Source organism: Entelurus aequoreus, linkage group LG08 (assembly GCF_033978785.1).
Source record: "Entelurus aequoreus isolate RoL-2023_Sb linkage group LG08, RoL_Eaeq_v1.1, whole genome shotgun sequence".
NCBI lineage: Eukaryota > Metazoa > Chordata > Actinopteri > Syngnathiformes > Syngnathidae > Entelurus > Entelurus aequoreus.
The window spans coordinates 18,762,886-18,779,517 of NC_084738.1; the positions used below are offsets into that span (position 1 = coordinate 18,762,886).

Sequence of the window (16,632 nt, forward strand, 5' to 3'; positions counted from 1 at the left end):
GTAAGAAAAGAACAAAATATACATTTTCTGGTTATTTATTTACCAAAATTTGTAAACAATGACTTTATCCTTTTAACATTGCTTTAAAATAGCTCTGTGTGTGATGGATGTGAGCCACCACTAGGCTGATCAGTGCAACAGCAGGCAGTCATGAATGCTAAGCATAACAATAACATACATATACACACAGGGTCGATTGCCAGGGTTAATGCAGTCAACATATATAAAATAAAAACTAAATAAGATAAGGCTCAGAATTGGTTTCTTAACAAAACCTTTCTACATATAAAGTGCAACATTTCCACATATAAATTGCAACATTAAACTGCTTCAAGTTGTTGCTCAGATTAAATAAAATGACAAAACTTTTCTTCTACATACAAAAAGTGCAACATTAAACCGTTTCAAGTCAACTCAGCCTTAAACCCTGGTGACTTTCACTCAATTTTCATGTTTTTTTGCCAGAAAAATCAGTTTATCCACATTGTCTGCAGAAAGAGCAGACCTGCTTGCAGTTAAATTGTCTCCAGCTGTGGAAAATACCCTTTCGCTGGGCACGGAGGTAGCAGGTATGGCGAGGTAGTGCCTGGCTAATTTGGCAGTAAGAGGATATATGGGCTCAATGTTCTTCCACCATAGAAGTGGATCAAAATCTAGTTTTTAATGCAATATGGTCTTAAATCTGCTGCTGTAAAAACACCAACGGCATTTGTTATTGCTTTAGCCCTGCCTCGACTCGCTGAGGAGAGGCTGCTTGAATGCGGTGGGGAGCTGTTTGTTCGTCTTTCTCTTCGTTGAAGCGATGTTCACTTGTGGGTGGTGCCGCTTCAAATGGGTTAGCATGTTTGATGCGTTGGCAGAAGCATACCCTACCGCTGCTTAACAATGTCGACTAACCGCTTTCGCTTTGTCCACCTCTCGTCCTCCATTGTTGTATCGCACCGCAAAGCCAAAATGTTCCCAAACGGGAGATCTTAACGAGGCAGGAGGGTCTTCCAGCTTTGGCTTTTGCATGTTGTAGTAGCCCGGTCGTTGCTAGCATGCCGTGTGTTGTACCTCGGTGTGCATTGTTTACACAACGTGTGGTGCGCTACTTAATATGTCCGTTTGCACACTCGTTCGGTGCACCTCCGTTCCGAACCGAACCCCCCGTACCGAAACGGTTCAATACAAATACACGTACCGTTACACCCTTACCAACAACACATTTTTTACCGCAAGGTTGAACACTTTTAATTTCTCCGCTTACATTGTCCCACAGTTTCACCCCCGCTATAGATAATGTTTGAGCCTTGAATGTGGAATTTACCATGTTATGTTTGAATTTCAGGACACCCCTGAGTTCATGTGGACCATCTCTGAGTGAAAGCAGACTCTGTATATTTGCAGGTAGAGCCCTTTGTGAGGCCATAAACATAATTTGAAGGCAACTGTATTGGATTATATCATGTAGTTTAAGAAAATTACTCATTATGAACAGATCATTTGTATGAGCTCTATATGGGGCATAATCTATCATTCTAAGTGCCTTTTTCTGTAGCTTAAATAGCGGTTCAATAGTGTCCCTGCAGGTGTTCCCCCAAACTTCAGCGCAATACTGTAAATGCGGCAATAAAAGAGCTAAGTAAATTGTTCTCAGTGAATTTTAATTTAGTAATTTCTGCATTCTCCACAAAATGGAGACACCCTTAGCCAATTTAGACTGTACTGCTTTCACATGAGTAGTAGTAAGCGTTTGATACACTCACTACCTGTATTGACGCTGATCCGATACAGTGTGGTTGTTTCATAATGGTTTTATAATCCGCTGGATTAAAAAGTCATTACATTTGACGTGCAATCAAAATAAATATTTAGCATATATAATTGCATATTTCTTCTTTTTAAGATGGAGTATGAAAAGTGAAGCTGTGGCCAAAGAGCCAAATAGTAAACAGGAAAAGAAGATCATTTACTGCATTTTGCGCTATAAGAGCAAAATGATCTCACACATTAGAATTTTTGTTTTTTCTTAATGATGGAGACAAAAGCCGATGTCAAACGCGACACGCTACTCTTCTGACTTCAGCATTTAGTAGGTGGTGGCACTCGTGAGCTGAAATAAGTTCTTGATTAACACAGTTTGGTGCTTCACAGTCATATGACACATCAGCTGTATTGGTCACATGTTTTTTCTTTTTTCTAGTGACACACACACATCAATGGACACAGTCTTGCTCCTTGTGTTTCACAAGGCACTGGGGCTTCAGTTTTGTTTGACATCACTATATATGCACAATATAGCCGACTGTATAGCGATCACTCTTTAACAGTTATATTTGACAATCACCCTCTTTTATAATAGAAAGCAATGCAAGGACTCTTAAATATTCCACAAATAAATTGCTATTTCACACGCAATGACGTGGAGACAGAAATAACATGCTGTCATGTAAATCAGTGTTTCTCAAATTGCAGGTGTTACGCCAAAGAATCACTTAATTAAATATTCAAACACAGTGTTACTGTTCAAACTGTGTGTAATGTTACATTGGCCAAAAATATTAAATATACTTGTTAAACAAAACCTCTGCCTTGGTTTTTATCAATATTTAGGCCTACTTCGCTACTGTATTTTAATGTTGGTCATTATAGTGGTACTTGTAGAGCCAAGTGTTTTCTGAGATGGTACTTGGTGAAAAAAGTTTTGAGAACCACTGATTTGAATAAGATACATAAGGTGAGGGTATTTAGTTTGTTTTACTAAAAGAACAAGCTAGACCTATTCTATATGGAAGGGATCCTTAAATGACTAATGTTGCGGACGGTGTGGCTCGGTTGGTAAAGCGGCTGTACCAGCAACCTGAGGGTTCCTCGTTAGGTTACCGGCTTCCGCCTACCTAGTCACGTCCGTTGTGTCCTTGAGCAAGACACTTCACCCTAGCTCCTAATGGGTCGTGGTTAGTACCTTGCATGGCAGCTCCCGCCATCAGTGTGCCAATGTGTGTGAGAATGGGTAAATGAGGAAATAGTGTCAAAGTGCTTTGAGTACCTTGAATGTAGAAAAGTGCTGTACAAGTATAACCCATTTACCATTTAACAGTTGAAACACAAATTAAATTAACTTGACTTTCTTGGGAGGGTGGGGCGGCCCTCGAATATAACGGTAGGGAAAACAGATTTCTTGAATGAGTTCTTACTGTTCACTTTGGTCTTTTGCAGCCACTCTCACTCTCCTGGCTCCATGGCAGCTGCGGTGCGAGGCAGCGAGTGGTCATGTGGACGCTGCACCTTCCTAAATGTGGGCGGAGCACCCCGCTGTTCCATCTGTGAGGCCCCACGCCAGAAACCCGACCTCAACCAGATCCTTCGCCTGAGCAGCAGCGAGGAGCACCGCTGGGCTTGCCCCCGCTGTACCCTCAACAATCCTCAGGGATCGAGAGCCTGCACCGTCTGCGGGTTTGGACCGTCCACAACCACACCTTCACCTGCCATCACGACCGTCGCTGCCACTTCAAACGGTCTCCCCCCTGCTCCTACGGAAGCCTTGACGCCAACCGTCAAGCCCACGGTGCTTTCAGAACCCCAAGGACAGGTTCCGATGAAAGAGGACATGTTGAGACACTCTGAGAGTAATGGAGAGGTGGCTAGTTCAAACGTGCAGCATCTAGGATGGGCTTGCCCTCGCTGCACACTTCTCAACACACCTGTTGCACTGTCCTGTTCAGCCTGTGGTGGACCCAGGAAACTTTCTCTACCTAAAATCCCCCCTGAGGCACTGGTGGTGCCTGAGGTTCGCACGCCTGTACTGGGGTTCCCGGTGGGCTCAGCCGGGACCGCCCCTCTACTAATAGACTTAACAGATGATTCCCCTCCACCTCCTCCATGTGACACCCAAGAACCTCCCCATGTGTCCTCACAGCCCCTCTCTTCTGCTTTTAGTCCTTTCTCCTCCCTCCAGAACAACCCTGTGCCACGAAGTAGGAGAGAAGTTCCCCCGACAGGGCGGCCACCAAACCCAGGTAATAACACGCCAAGTCCCACCTCTCCATCAAGCACGGGTGTGCCCCCACAGCCTGGTCCACAGCGTTCTTCCAAACCCAAACATGCCCAACCGCAAGAGCCCTCGTACCCCAGCAAGCGCCTCAGTATCTTGGAAGAAGACGAAACGGTCCCCACCTGGAAGTGCCCAGGCTGCTCTTTGGCTAACCCAAGCGGGTTGTCCAAGTGTGAGACCTGCCGATCATCGCGGGCTGGTGCTGACTTGATCGATTTGGGTTGCGAGACAGTACGCTTCACCCCGGCCAGCCCCTCTAGCCCAGACTTCAGCACCTGGGCCTGCTCTAAATGCACTTTGCGCAACCCCACAGGCGCTCCAAAATGCTCAGCCTGCGGTTCGTCCAAGCTGCACGGCTTTCAGGAGCAGCAGGCGCCCCTACCCCGCTGCTGTGCACACTGCGGCCAAGTCCCATCTGGGTCTGGCACAGCGTGCTCCTGCAATCCCTCGTCAGCTGCATCCTCATCGGGTCATAAAACACGGAAACAGGGCAGAGGTTTCCCCTCCTCGTCTGCGGCTTCTTCTAGTTCCTTGGAGAGGACAAAACAGTGGAGTTGCCCAGCGTGCACGCTACTCAATGACATCAAGGCCAAGAACTGCGCAGCTTGCCACACACCCCAGCAGTACCTCACCCTTCGCAAGGTGGTCAAGCCTCTGAAGAGGAGGGAAAGCATGCACGTGGAGGCCCGTCGGCGAAATGATGAAGGTGAAGCCAAGGAGCTTTGGGAAAACATTGTCAGCTTCTGCAGAGAGGTGAGAGAAAATATATCAACTGTTTATGACTCATTATGGCTGAAATATTACACCATTAGGAGGCATTAACTCTGCAAAATACTAACATTTTATCACTTTTGAGACTTCTATTTCACTAATTTAGCTTTTATCTTTGGAGGATTTATGGACCTAACAATTTTCACCAAGACATTTTTTGGGGGGTTGCTTCCACTTGCAAGTTAGTTAGTTATTAACATAGTTCATAAAGTTTCGGGCGGATTTTGATAAAACCTTCAGAAATGTAATAATGAACAAGTGATTTGATTTTGTAAGTGATCAAGAGCATTTTCTATTACTTTTACGTTTTGATGCTCAATTTCTATGTGTGTGTTTGCTAGCGTCCCTACCTCCATACACAGAGACAAAGAAACTGAATGACTAACAAGTGTGCTCACTCCGTTTATTTTATTCCACTATAGAACAAAAGCGCCCAACTGCTAAGACTCAAAGCACCAGACCAACAAAACAAACATGCAGGGATTTACTGATTTCATTTATCATTTGATTCCCTGGATTTTTTTGTTGTTAATTAGATAGAAACAAAGCTCAAAAAGCGGATTTCCATTAAACTTTCAGAAAATGTCAGAAATGGGATAAGAAACAAGTAGTTATATTTTGGGGGTGATCAGGATCACCATCTAGTGTTAGGATTTTTTAAAAGGATTCTTATCTATTTGTAAATTGGGCTTGGTGGAGGTCTGTGCTCTCCAAGTAATTTATTTAAGACCCCACCACCTCCACTTTCCTAATATTTTCCCCAATTTTGGAACTCAATCAATCAATCAATCAATCACTGGCATTAAAATGATCCCTCAGCAACCTTCACATCCATCCCCATGCTCAACCGGCTCCCTACTTCTTCCCCTTGTTCATATCAAATGTATGCACTCGAGTCGGCACCATTTCCACATAAAATCACTCAATCCATCCATGTCGTAATGTTTTTGCAGCTGACTCCACGTGTGTGAACATGCAAAGGACCTATTTTTAGCCTCAAAGCTAGAAAGCTGGGAAGAAACGATCCCCTTCCCTATGGTAATCACAAGCGGCATCATCTGGATTTTTTTTTGGAGCAAGACCGTGATTGATATTTCATTCCAGTCAAAATAATAATAATAATTTCTTCAAGGCATATATGGGCAGTTGAAACGTACTAAATCAGTGGAAGACTCCTTTCGTATGTCGTAATTTAGAGGTTTGCCACAGTGGTTTAGTGTAATTTGCTGAATCCTCTGTGGTTAGCTACTTGTCTGAAGGCAAATGAGCCAAGCTAATGAGTTTAAGCGTGCATGACTCAAGAAGACAAAATCATTAGATTTTATGATCAAATGTATGTAAGAATTCTTGAAATGCAGCTTAGTATGCATATATTCTTTCACTTGTCTCTGACTGGTGTTTCAGTTTAAGTCTCCTAATAGCTAAGGGACAAGTGGTAGAAAATGGGTGGATGGATGGATGGATGGATGGATGGATGGATGGATGGATGGATGGATAGCACAGCTATTTAAATGGCAGCCTGAGGGCCAAGTCCGGCTCGGGAATGACACCATACCGACCCCCAAGTTCAGTTCAAAACTTGGGAGACAAACATTTTTGCAGCCAAGCCCTAAAAACACTAGAGTGCTGCTACTGTTGTATAGAGGAACTTGGACCACTGTAGACACATTGGCAGATCCTTGCATTGACATTTTAACCTTGCTGGCAATTGCAAACATAGAACAGTTGGACCAAAATTGTGATTTACATCACTGAGGCGTTACTCAAGACACCCCTTTAAGTCCTCTCCTTTTTATCAGTTATTTTTGTAATGTGATGTCTGTAACTAAGGTGTTGCTGTGGTTTGTTTACTTCAGATGCAGTCAGTACCGTAGTTATTTGTTCTTCTTTAGTTATATCAGTCGTTAGGGCAACAAATTAATCTAATTTCAATAACGATCACGATTTTGGCTGCCGTGATTCAATGAGGGTGATCGTCGGCGATATTAACATATCAAAAGAAGCACTTTCACAAAGGCGGCGGCGGCAGAGAACAGCCCTGTGAAGAGCGTGCCCGTCCATACCAGAGACCATGGTGTATGAGCACAAAACGTCCTCACTATGCCAAACTGAAACATTAACATGTTTAATATTATTAACATCAACAAACATTTCCCGAGGTTGCTGCAGCAGATCTCTTCGTTTCACTTCATTTCACTCGCTTTACTTCCATGACGTCTCGGCTTACTTTTAAGACCGCACTGCTCTTATTACAGTCGCGATCAAAGGTTTACATACACTTGTAAAAAACATAATGTCATGGCTGTCTTGAGTTTCCAATACTTTCTACAACTCTTATTTTTTTGTGATAGAGTGATTAGAGCACATACTTGTTGGTCACAAAAACCATTCATGAAGTTTGGTTCTTTTATGAATTTATTATGGGTCTACTGAAAATGTGACCAAATCTACTGGGTCAAAAGTATACATACAGCAATGTTAATATTTGGTTAAATGTCCCTTGGCAAGTTTCACTGCAATAAGGCGCTTTTGAAAGCCAACCACAAGCTTTTGGCAAGCTTCTTGTTGAATTTTTGACCACTCCTCTTGACAAAATGTGTGCAGTTCAGCTAAATTTGTTGGTTTTCGGACATGGACTTGTTTATTCAGCATTTTACACACGTTTAAGTCAGGTTTTTGGGAAGGCCATTCTAAAACCTTGATTCTAGCCTGATTTAGCCATTCCTTTACCACTTTTGACGTGTGTTTGGGGTCATTGTCCTGTTGGAACACCCAACTGCGCCCAAGACCCAACCGCTGGGCTGATGATTTTAGGTTGTCCTGAAGAATTTGGAGGTAAACCTCCTTTTTCATTGTCCCATTTAAAGCACCAGTTCCATTGGCAGCAAAACAGACCCAGAGCATAATACTACCACCATCATGCATGTTGGTAGGTTTGGTGTTCCTGGGATTAAAGGCCTCACTTTTTCTCCTCCAAACATATTGCTGGGTATTGTGGCCAAACAGCAAAATTTTTGTTTCATCTGACATCACAATCAAGATAAGACCTTCTGGAGGAAAGTGTTGTGGTCAGATGAAACAAAAAATGTATTAAACAGCATGATTATTGCACAGGGGTGGCATATAGCCTACACTAAAAGGCCACGCTGAAATGTGCAGTTTTGCCTTATTGAGGTCTGGGGGGCTCAGAAAAGCAGTCAGTATCCGGTGTGATCACCATTTGCCTCATGCAGTGCAACACATCTCCTTCGCATAGAGTTGATCAGGTTGTTGATTGTGGCCTGTGGAATGTTTGTCCACTCCTCTTCAATGGCTGTGCCAAGTTGCTAGATATTGTCAGGAACTGGAACACACTGTCGTATACGCCGATCCACAGCATCCCAAACATGCTAAATAGGTGGTATTTCAGGTGAGTATGCTGGCCATACAAGAACTGGGATGTTTTCAGCTTCCAGTAATTGTGTACAGATTCTTGCAACATGGGGCCGTGGATTGTCATGCTGCAACATGAGGTGATGGTCTGGGGTGAATGGCACAACAATGGGCCTCAGCATCTCATCACATCTCTGTGCATTTACAAAGCCATCAATAAAATGAACTTGCGTTCGTTGCCCTTAACATACGCCTGCCCATATCATAACCCCACCCCACCATGGGTCACTAGATTCACAACGTTGACATCAGCAAACCGCTCTCCCACACGACGCTACACATGCTGTCTGCCATCTTCCCTGAACAGTGAAAACCGGGATTCATCCATGAAGAGAACACCTCTCCAATGTGCCAGACGCCATCAAATGTGAGCATTTGTCCCCTCAAGTTGGTTACAATGACGAATTAGAGTCAGGTTGAGGCCCCGATGAGGACAACAAGCGTGCAGATGAGCTTCCCTGAAACGGTTTCTCACAGTTTGTGCAGAAATTATTTGGTTATGCAAACCAATTGTTGCAGCAGCTGTCCTGGTGGCTGGTCTCAGGCGATCATGGATGTGCACCTGTGGATGTGGCAGTCCTGGGCTGGTGTGGTTTCAGGTGGTCTGCAGTTGTGAGACCGGTTGGATGTACTGCCAAATTCTCTGAAACGCCTTTGGAGACGGCGTATGGTAGAGAAATGAACATTCAATTCACGGGCAACAGCTGTGGTAGACATTCCTGCAGTCAGCATGCCAACTGCACGCTCCCTCAAAACTTGCGACATCTGTAGCATTGTGCTGTGTGATAAAACTGCACATTTCAGAGTGGCCTTCTATTGTGGACAGCCGAAGGTTCACCTGTACAATAATCTTGGCAAAGAAGAAATGCTCACTAACACAGATTTAGACATATTTGTGAACAAAATTTGAGAGGAATAGGTCTTTGAGTTCAACTCATGAAAAATGGGAGCAAAAACAAAAGTGTTGCATGTATATTTTTGTTCAGTACATATATTTATATATATATATATATATATATATATATATATATATATATATATATATATATATATATATATATATATATATATATATATATATATATATATATATATAATTCTGACAAGGTAAATAGGCAAAATTGAAATTACCACTGTCGAGGGAGAGATAAAGCCCCCAAGTCTTTAGCTCTTTGGTAATGTGGCCAACCAAAACAATGTATTTGAATATCCCTGCTTTATAGTGGGCTGCTTTTTAGACCCTGATTTTTAGACCCCTGTTCATGCAATCATCTTCAATCATTACAGCTGCACTACTGACTGGTCCTAATGTTACTCACATATAAATAGTTGACCTTTTTGATCAGCAGAAACATTCTTAAGGAATATTTCTCCCATAGTGATTTGCTTTTTTTTTATACTGTAACAACATTAAGTAAAATATGTGGCTAATCGTGACTATTGACTATGTTGTTGTGACTCCTCAGAGTAAGCAGCTGTTCTCTCCCCATGACGTTCTTGCTATCCGACAGTGTGTTGAGAACTCCTTTTGTTGCACCTTGAAAGTGTGATGCTGTGAAATCTGCCTCTATGCATTTTCGTTGGCACGTTTTGGAGACGAGCGGGGTTGTCTGAACCCCGTATGATATTTGGCTACAAGCTTACTACCGTTTAAATAGGAGGCCTTGTATGCCTGCCAGGTTTGTGTACGCCGGGAGCTGTCTCGAAAACTGTGGTCTATGGTTCACAGGCTGGCACGTGTCCACTGTTATGGACTAGAGAATCACACTTAGTAGTCAATAACACATCAGACATTGAATCACTGGAAAATGTGTGCAGCCTGTATACTAGCAGCACAAACCTCTAATTCCAACTAGAGGCATTTTGAGATTTAGGCCTGTGTGCAGAACACAGGTAACAATTGTATTTGGATGACTTCAAGTGTGTATTTGTAACATAGCTTGAAATCACAGCTTGGTTTGAAAACTTTCTGCATTTTTTTCCCTGTAGATTCCAAACATGTACATTCTGCGTTTTTTCTTCTTTTCATCCTCATTATACAAAACCCAAAACCAGGGAAGTTGGCACATTTTGTGAACCGTAAATAAAAACAGAATTCAATGATTTGCAAATCCTTTTCAACTTATATTCAATTGAATAGACTGCAAAGACAAGATATTTAATGCTCGAACTGAGAAACTTAATTTTTGTTTTGCAAATAATCATTAACTTAGAATTTAATGGCAGCACCACATTGCAAAAAAGTTGGCACATGGGCATTTTTACCACTGTGTTACATGGCCTTTCCTTTTACCAACACTCAGTAAACATTTGGGAACTGAGGAGACTAAATTTAGAAGTTTTTCAGGTGGAATTCTTTCCCATTCTTGTTTGATGTACAGCTTAATTTGTTCAACAGTCCGGGGTCTCCGTTGTCGTATTTTATGCTTCAAAATGCACCACACATTTTCAATGGGAGACAGGTCTGGACTACAGTAGAGTTTTAACTTGCACTTACAGATGTAGCGACGAACTGTAGTTACTGACAGTGGTTTTCTGAAGTCTTCCTGAGCCCATGTGGTGATATCCTTTACACACTGATGTCGGTTTTTGATGCAGTACCGCCTGAGGGATCGAATGTTGGTTTTCTCTGAACCTTTTGATATTACGGACCGTAAATGGTGAAATCCCTAAATTCCTTGCAATAGCTTGTTGAGAAATGTTGTTCTTAAACTGTTCGACAATTTGCTCACGCATTTGTTCCCAAAGTAGTGACTCTCGCCCCATCCTTGTTTGTGAATGACTGACCATTTCATAGAAAATGCTTTTATACCCAATCGTGCCACCCACCTGTTCCCAATTAGCCTGTTCACCTGTGGGATGTTCCAAATAAGTGTTTGATGAGCATTCCTCAACTTTCTCAGTCTTGTGCCAGCTTTTTTTAAACATGTTGCAGGCATCAAATTCCAAATGAGCTAATATTTGCAAAAATTAACAAAGTTTACCAGTTCGAATGTTAAGTATCTTGTCTTGCAGCGTATTCAATTGAATATAAGTTGAAAAGGATTTGCAAATCATTGTATTCTGTTTTTATTTACGATTTACACAATGTGCCAACTTCACTGGTTTGGGGTTTTGTACTATGTATCTAGAAAGTATTTACATTTCTTTACATTTTCCACATTTTGTTATGTTACATATTTCAAAATGGAATAAATTAATGTTTATTCTCAAAATCCTATAGACGATACCCCATAATGTGAAAGTTTTTTCAAATTAAGCAAATGTTTGAAAAACTAAAAAAAGCACATGTACAGAAGTATTCACAGCATTTGCTCAATACTTTGTTGATGCACCTTTGGCAGCAATTACAGCCTCAAGTATTTTTTGTTACGATGCCACAAGCTTGGCACTCCGATATTTGGGCAATTCCACCCATTCCTCTTTGCCCATTCCTTTTTGCAACACCTCTTAGGTTAAATGAAAAGTGTTTTCATCCAGGAGGTTCAATAGCGAATGCTAACGACGCTCGCTTCATTACATTAGGATAGATAGCATGTAGAAATATGCATCAAAACACTCATACAGACATCACACATGGCACAGTTTAGGAAGTATAAATAGTTTTTGTTATATTGTGGAACGTTGCTTGGCGTGATAAATGAAGAATCCGTACGAGTAAAAACGCTATGGACGGCTCGAAGACGGAACGGCACTTCTACTTCCGGGTAAAAGCACTAAATGGAAGGACACTGCAGAACCTGCAGTGAGCTAACTCGTCCAAAAGATGGCGCCATAGCACAATAAATTACACACCTTTTCTAAATACCGTATTTTTCGGATTATAAGTCGCTCCGGAGTACACGTCGCACCGGTCGAAAATGCACAATAAAGAAGGAAAAAAACATATACGTCCCAATGTAGTTTAAGTCGCATTTTTGGGGGAAATTTATTTGATAAAATCCAACACCATAGACATTTGAAAGGCAATTTAAAATAAATAAAGAACAGTGAACAACAGGCTGAATAAGTGTACGCCATATGACGCACAAATAACCAACTGAGAACGTGCCTGGTATGTTAACGTAACACATCATGGCAAGAGTCATTCAAATAACTATAACATATAGAATATGCTATACGTTTACCAAACAATCTGTCACTCTCGTTCGCTAAATCCGATGAAATCTTCCTCCCCGGTGTCACCTCTGTTATGCGCCCCGCTAGCGTCCTTTCTTTCTGCTGCTCGATTGCCGTTCTCTGCTGCATATTTCACTACGTCCAGCTTGTAATCTGCAGTATATGATTTCGTTTTCGGTGCCATTTTAGTTCAGTCCTTCTCAGTTTTTATAAGTTACCGCCAATGTTGATGTGATCCATTTTAATAGCTGCGGCAGTAGCGTATAGCATATAGCAGTTAGCATTCCATGACCCACAATGCTCTTCTGCCATGACCCTCCCCACGCCGAATTCTTATTGGTTGGCGTGTGAGTGACGATTGCTGACGTGTGTGTGACGATTGCGGACATTTTCTTCAGGTCTTACGCGAATGAGATAAATAATATTATTTGATATTTTACGGTAATGTGTTAATAATTTCACACATAAGTCGCTCCGGAGTATACGTCGCACCCACGGCCAAACTATGAAAAAAATGTCGACTTATAGTCCGAAAAATACGGTACTTGCTAGTTGTTGTTTTTTTAAATATTTGCGTTATCACCGTCCGTAAAGAAAAATATGTGAATTAGCCACACTGTTTTATTTAAGGGTTCAAATTGTAGGAGAAAAGTAGCGGCTTGTAGTTGGGAATTAACGGTATTTCGGAATACAATCATGATTACGCCCATATACCTTTACACAATCGTATCGGTTGTCCTTTTTCCACCACACTTAATTTCAAAGTCCAGGGCTAAAGTTTCCACGCTGCAGCGTTAAATCGCATTGTCACCTACAATCCATAAAACTTTAAAGCCAGTTCAAGAGTCGTACATAAACCGGTGAACGACACACTTCCGCGAGCGTCATCGCATCCTTGGATGACGGCAAGGCGCTGACACTGTCTGTTCACTAATGCCACATCAAGGCTACAGAATTGAATTATGAAGGGAGGGGCACTGGTGAGCAATCAATTTGCTTCACCGCTACAGCAGCGGGGTGCCAACAATACATCTGGCCAATCCCGCTTCTGACACTGCAAATAGGAAACCGGAGTGCTTGCTGTACAAAAGGGTTTTAGATGAGCAGATAGTGTGTCGGATTGGGTGTCTTGATCTGTTATCTCGTGTAACTGTGTAGCAAGGTGACGCGAGGAGTAAAGATGGCGCTTCTTATTTCATAGCAGAGTTTGTAATGGGTTCACGTGATGGTTCTGCCTCTCGGGTGGCACGTTGTGTCACTTTGGTCCCCTGCTGTGCAATTGAATGATGCCCCTCCCAACCTCAAAACCTCAAAAGCAGACCATTGATTACCTTGTTCATTCTCAAATCTGAGCATCGGTATTGAATGTGATGTTTGCTGGAAAGATATTACATTCAATCATGTTCTGTTCTCTAATGCTGTCTCGCCCTTTCTCTTCCCTCTTACCCTCTGCTGTCCATGCCGCAATAAGAACACGGTGAACTTTGTGGATGACAGCTTCCCCCCAGGCCCTCGGTCCGTAGGCTTCCCCGAGGGGGACAGCGTCCAGCAGCGAATCAAGAAGTGGCTCCGCCCCCACGAGATCAAATGCAGCAACTTCAAAGACCGAGGCGTCAAGTGGTCCGTTTTCCGCACGCCACGACCCTCTGACATCCTCCAAGGGCTGCTGGGAAACTGCTGGTGAGCTGTCAGAACGCATCACATGAAAACAGGATGTTCCTCAGGCTTTATCATTTCACTTGTAGAGGAGAGGCAATGGTTGCTGTTACGAGAAGTGCACTTTGCTTTAGCTTGTCACTGCCAAAACTTATTAAAAGAGTAGCAAAATAATTACAGAATGTGTCTGTGGGGATGGGTTACGGGTATTAAATGTGGTCGACAATAGAGTTTTTGATACTATCATCGTCATGATATTGCATGTGGATTTAGGATCGACCGACTATTGGCATTTCAACATATATCAATAAAGGCATTCATTTATTGGTATAGGCCGATATTACTTTTACTTTTTTTTTTTTTTTTACTACAACAGGAATACATCAGCAGATGAAATATATGCACATGATACAAGTATTTAGTATTAAAAGAAAATGGCGATAAGTAGAGAGTACGTTAATAATATGTTGATGGCACATTCTTGCTGTTTTCTACATATTTAACACAGACAAACTGCAAGCTAACTAGCGGGTAACGTCCCTCCACAGTGCAAATTATTACCTCCATGGCGGAAAATTAAATGTTTTTATAGCTCCTGGATGTAAGCAGAGGTCGGCGGATCGATACAGTGGTTAAAATGATATTTTTTTACTGTCAACAAATTGTTTGGTGTTTTTGTTATTGTTCACAAACTCTGGACACAGGAAGACTTTAAGGGCAAAACCAAAGGTTTGAAATCAGTAGTAGGAAATAATTTAAAGATGTCTTTCCTAGATTATAGCAAATGTAAAAATTTAAATAATATAATCATTCATCGATCTTGGAAAATTTTAAGTATCAGTATTGGAGTAAGGCCCAAAACTAATAATGTAAAGTAGCCAAACAACATAAGAAATTATGGAGAACAGAAGTGCATAATACATTTTAACAGAAGTGTAGATGGATCTGCGTTGAAATAGAAAATAAGCAATTAACAACAATAAATTAGCAAGTAGATTAATTATACTTCTGAGAAAATGATACAACTGGAAATGACGCAATATGTTACTGCATAGGTCAGCAGCTAAATTAGGAGTTCTAAAATGGTTCTATTATAATTTATATGCCAAATAATGTATTGCTATTGCAAGAGGCTGCAGTATATATCGTGATTATAGTTTTTTTTTTGGCTGTACCGCTCATCCTTACTACTGTACGGCTTTGCAACGACAAGCTACACACACCTACACAGACAGTCCCATTATAAGGTGTTTGTGAGCGAGGGCGAACACGTCAAATCTTAAATAAAATAAAGTAAAACAACGCCAAATCTTTCTGTGTCAATCTAAATGTGAATATGGAGAGCCGCCACAAATAATTTAATGTATGGGAAACACTGCGTCAATATCTTCTAGCTCTGCTGTGTGGTATTTGTAGTAAAGCGTCATAATTTCCATAATCCTGTTTGACATCAGTGCAGTTCTAATTTATGTATGTAATGTGAAGTGAATTAATTAGCTCTAATCCATAGCACAACCTTTAACTCCACAGTAGCAACTATAAAAGATCATTTAATCACTGTATATTAAAATGACAATAAAGTAAAACATTTGAACACACCCAACAGACACATATGGTCAGTAATAATGTGCCATCTGTTGACTTCTCGGTCAAATTTGATAGAGAGATAATTTAAAACAAGTTGTTGTTTTTTTAATTCGATCATAACCTAGTAGTTTGAAATCACACTGCATACACTGCATCTTACTCTTAAAAAAATCTAATTTGTATAACATTGTTCTTTTTAGACCAGATATAAATTGCACTTTTTATGGAATAATTTTCTAATAAATAAATGTAGAGCTTTCTCTGGGAGGCAATACATCTGTCTTAAATAAAATACTTCAGTAAACAAAAATATAGCTTTGCACATTGCATGCAAATAAACTCCAACATTAGATTAATAAAGCGCAACCTGAAGCGTCTGTCTTGAATAAAATATATACGGTATGTAAATAAACAGTAGACGCAGGCTTTTCCACTGTTTGAGCGCCACATTTTTAGCGACATGCAGAGCGACTGCTTTAGTGATTGTTCTCCACCTTGCTTCTTTCTTATCATACATGGTACCTTGTGTAAATGATTCCATCGCAGTAGACTGCTTTTTAGCTACAGTTTGTTGTCATTGGGGCCTTGTTTGCTTTGTAAAGAGTTGCAGTTCCCGCACTTGGCTGGAGGCTTGTTTCAGATGCCGGAATAGGTTTGTTGTGCTGCTGCCCTTTTTTTTTACAAACTTTGCAGCGTGCAGTTATCTGTTTGACGCTATTGCCGCAAAACCAAACTACTGACAACACTTTTCTATTGTTTGGAACAAGCGTCTCACTCTGGTTAGCGTTAACATTAACTGTATTTTACTAGGTGTCTTTAATCTCCGCAAAGGAAATAAGGGGTAGGGTGGAAGGTACGGAAGCTCCCGGGGGCAAAAAGTATGCCAGAGCAAGAGGAGAGAAAAAAATGATTTTTTTGATTTTTTTTTAAATCGTCTGCAACAAAAAACATTAATTTATCTATAAAATCCATATATAGCCAAGGCCTAATGGTATCTATGTTAGTATCTGTAATTTGTGTACATATACATT

General features: G+C 41.3%; 1 protein-coding gene across 7 annotated transcripts in view; it reads left to right on the forward strand.

Annotated features, from left to right (window-relative positions):
- LOC133655570 (calpain-15-like) overlaps window positions 1-16,632 on the forward strand; it is a 146,488-nt gene that overhangs the window by 98,204 nt on the left and 31,652 nt on the right. For all 7 annotated transcript variants that reach the window (XM_062055847.1, XM_062055842.1, XM_062055843.1 and 4 more), the window contains exons 2-3: window positions 3,202-4,789; window positions 13,830-14,038. In XM_062055847.1, the coding sequence (XP_061911831.1) occupies window positions 3,224-4,789; window positions 13,830-14,038 (1,775 nt within the window). In that variant the 5' untranslated portion in view covers window positions 3,202-3,223. The remainder of the gene's footprint in view (window positions 1-3,201; window positions 4,790-13,829; window positions 14,039-16,632) is intronic.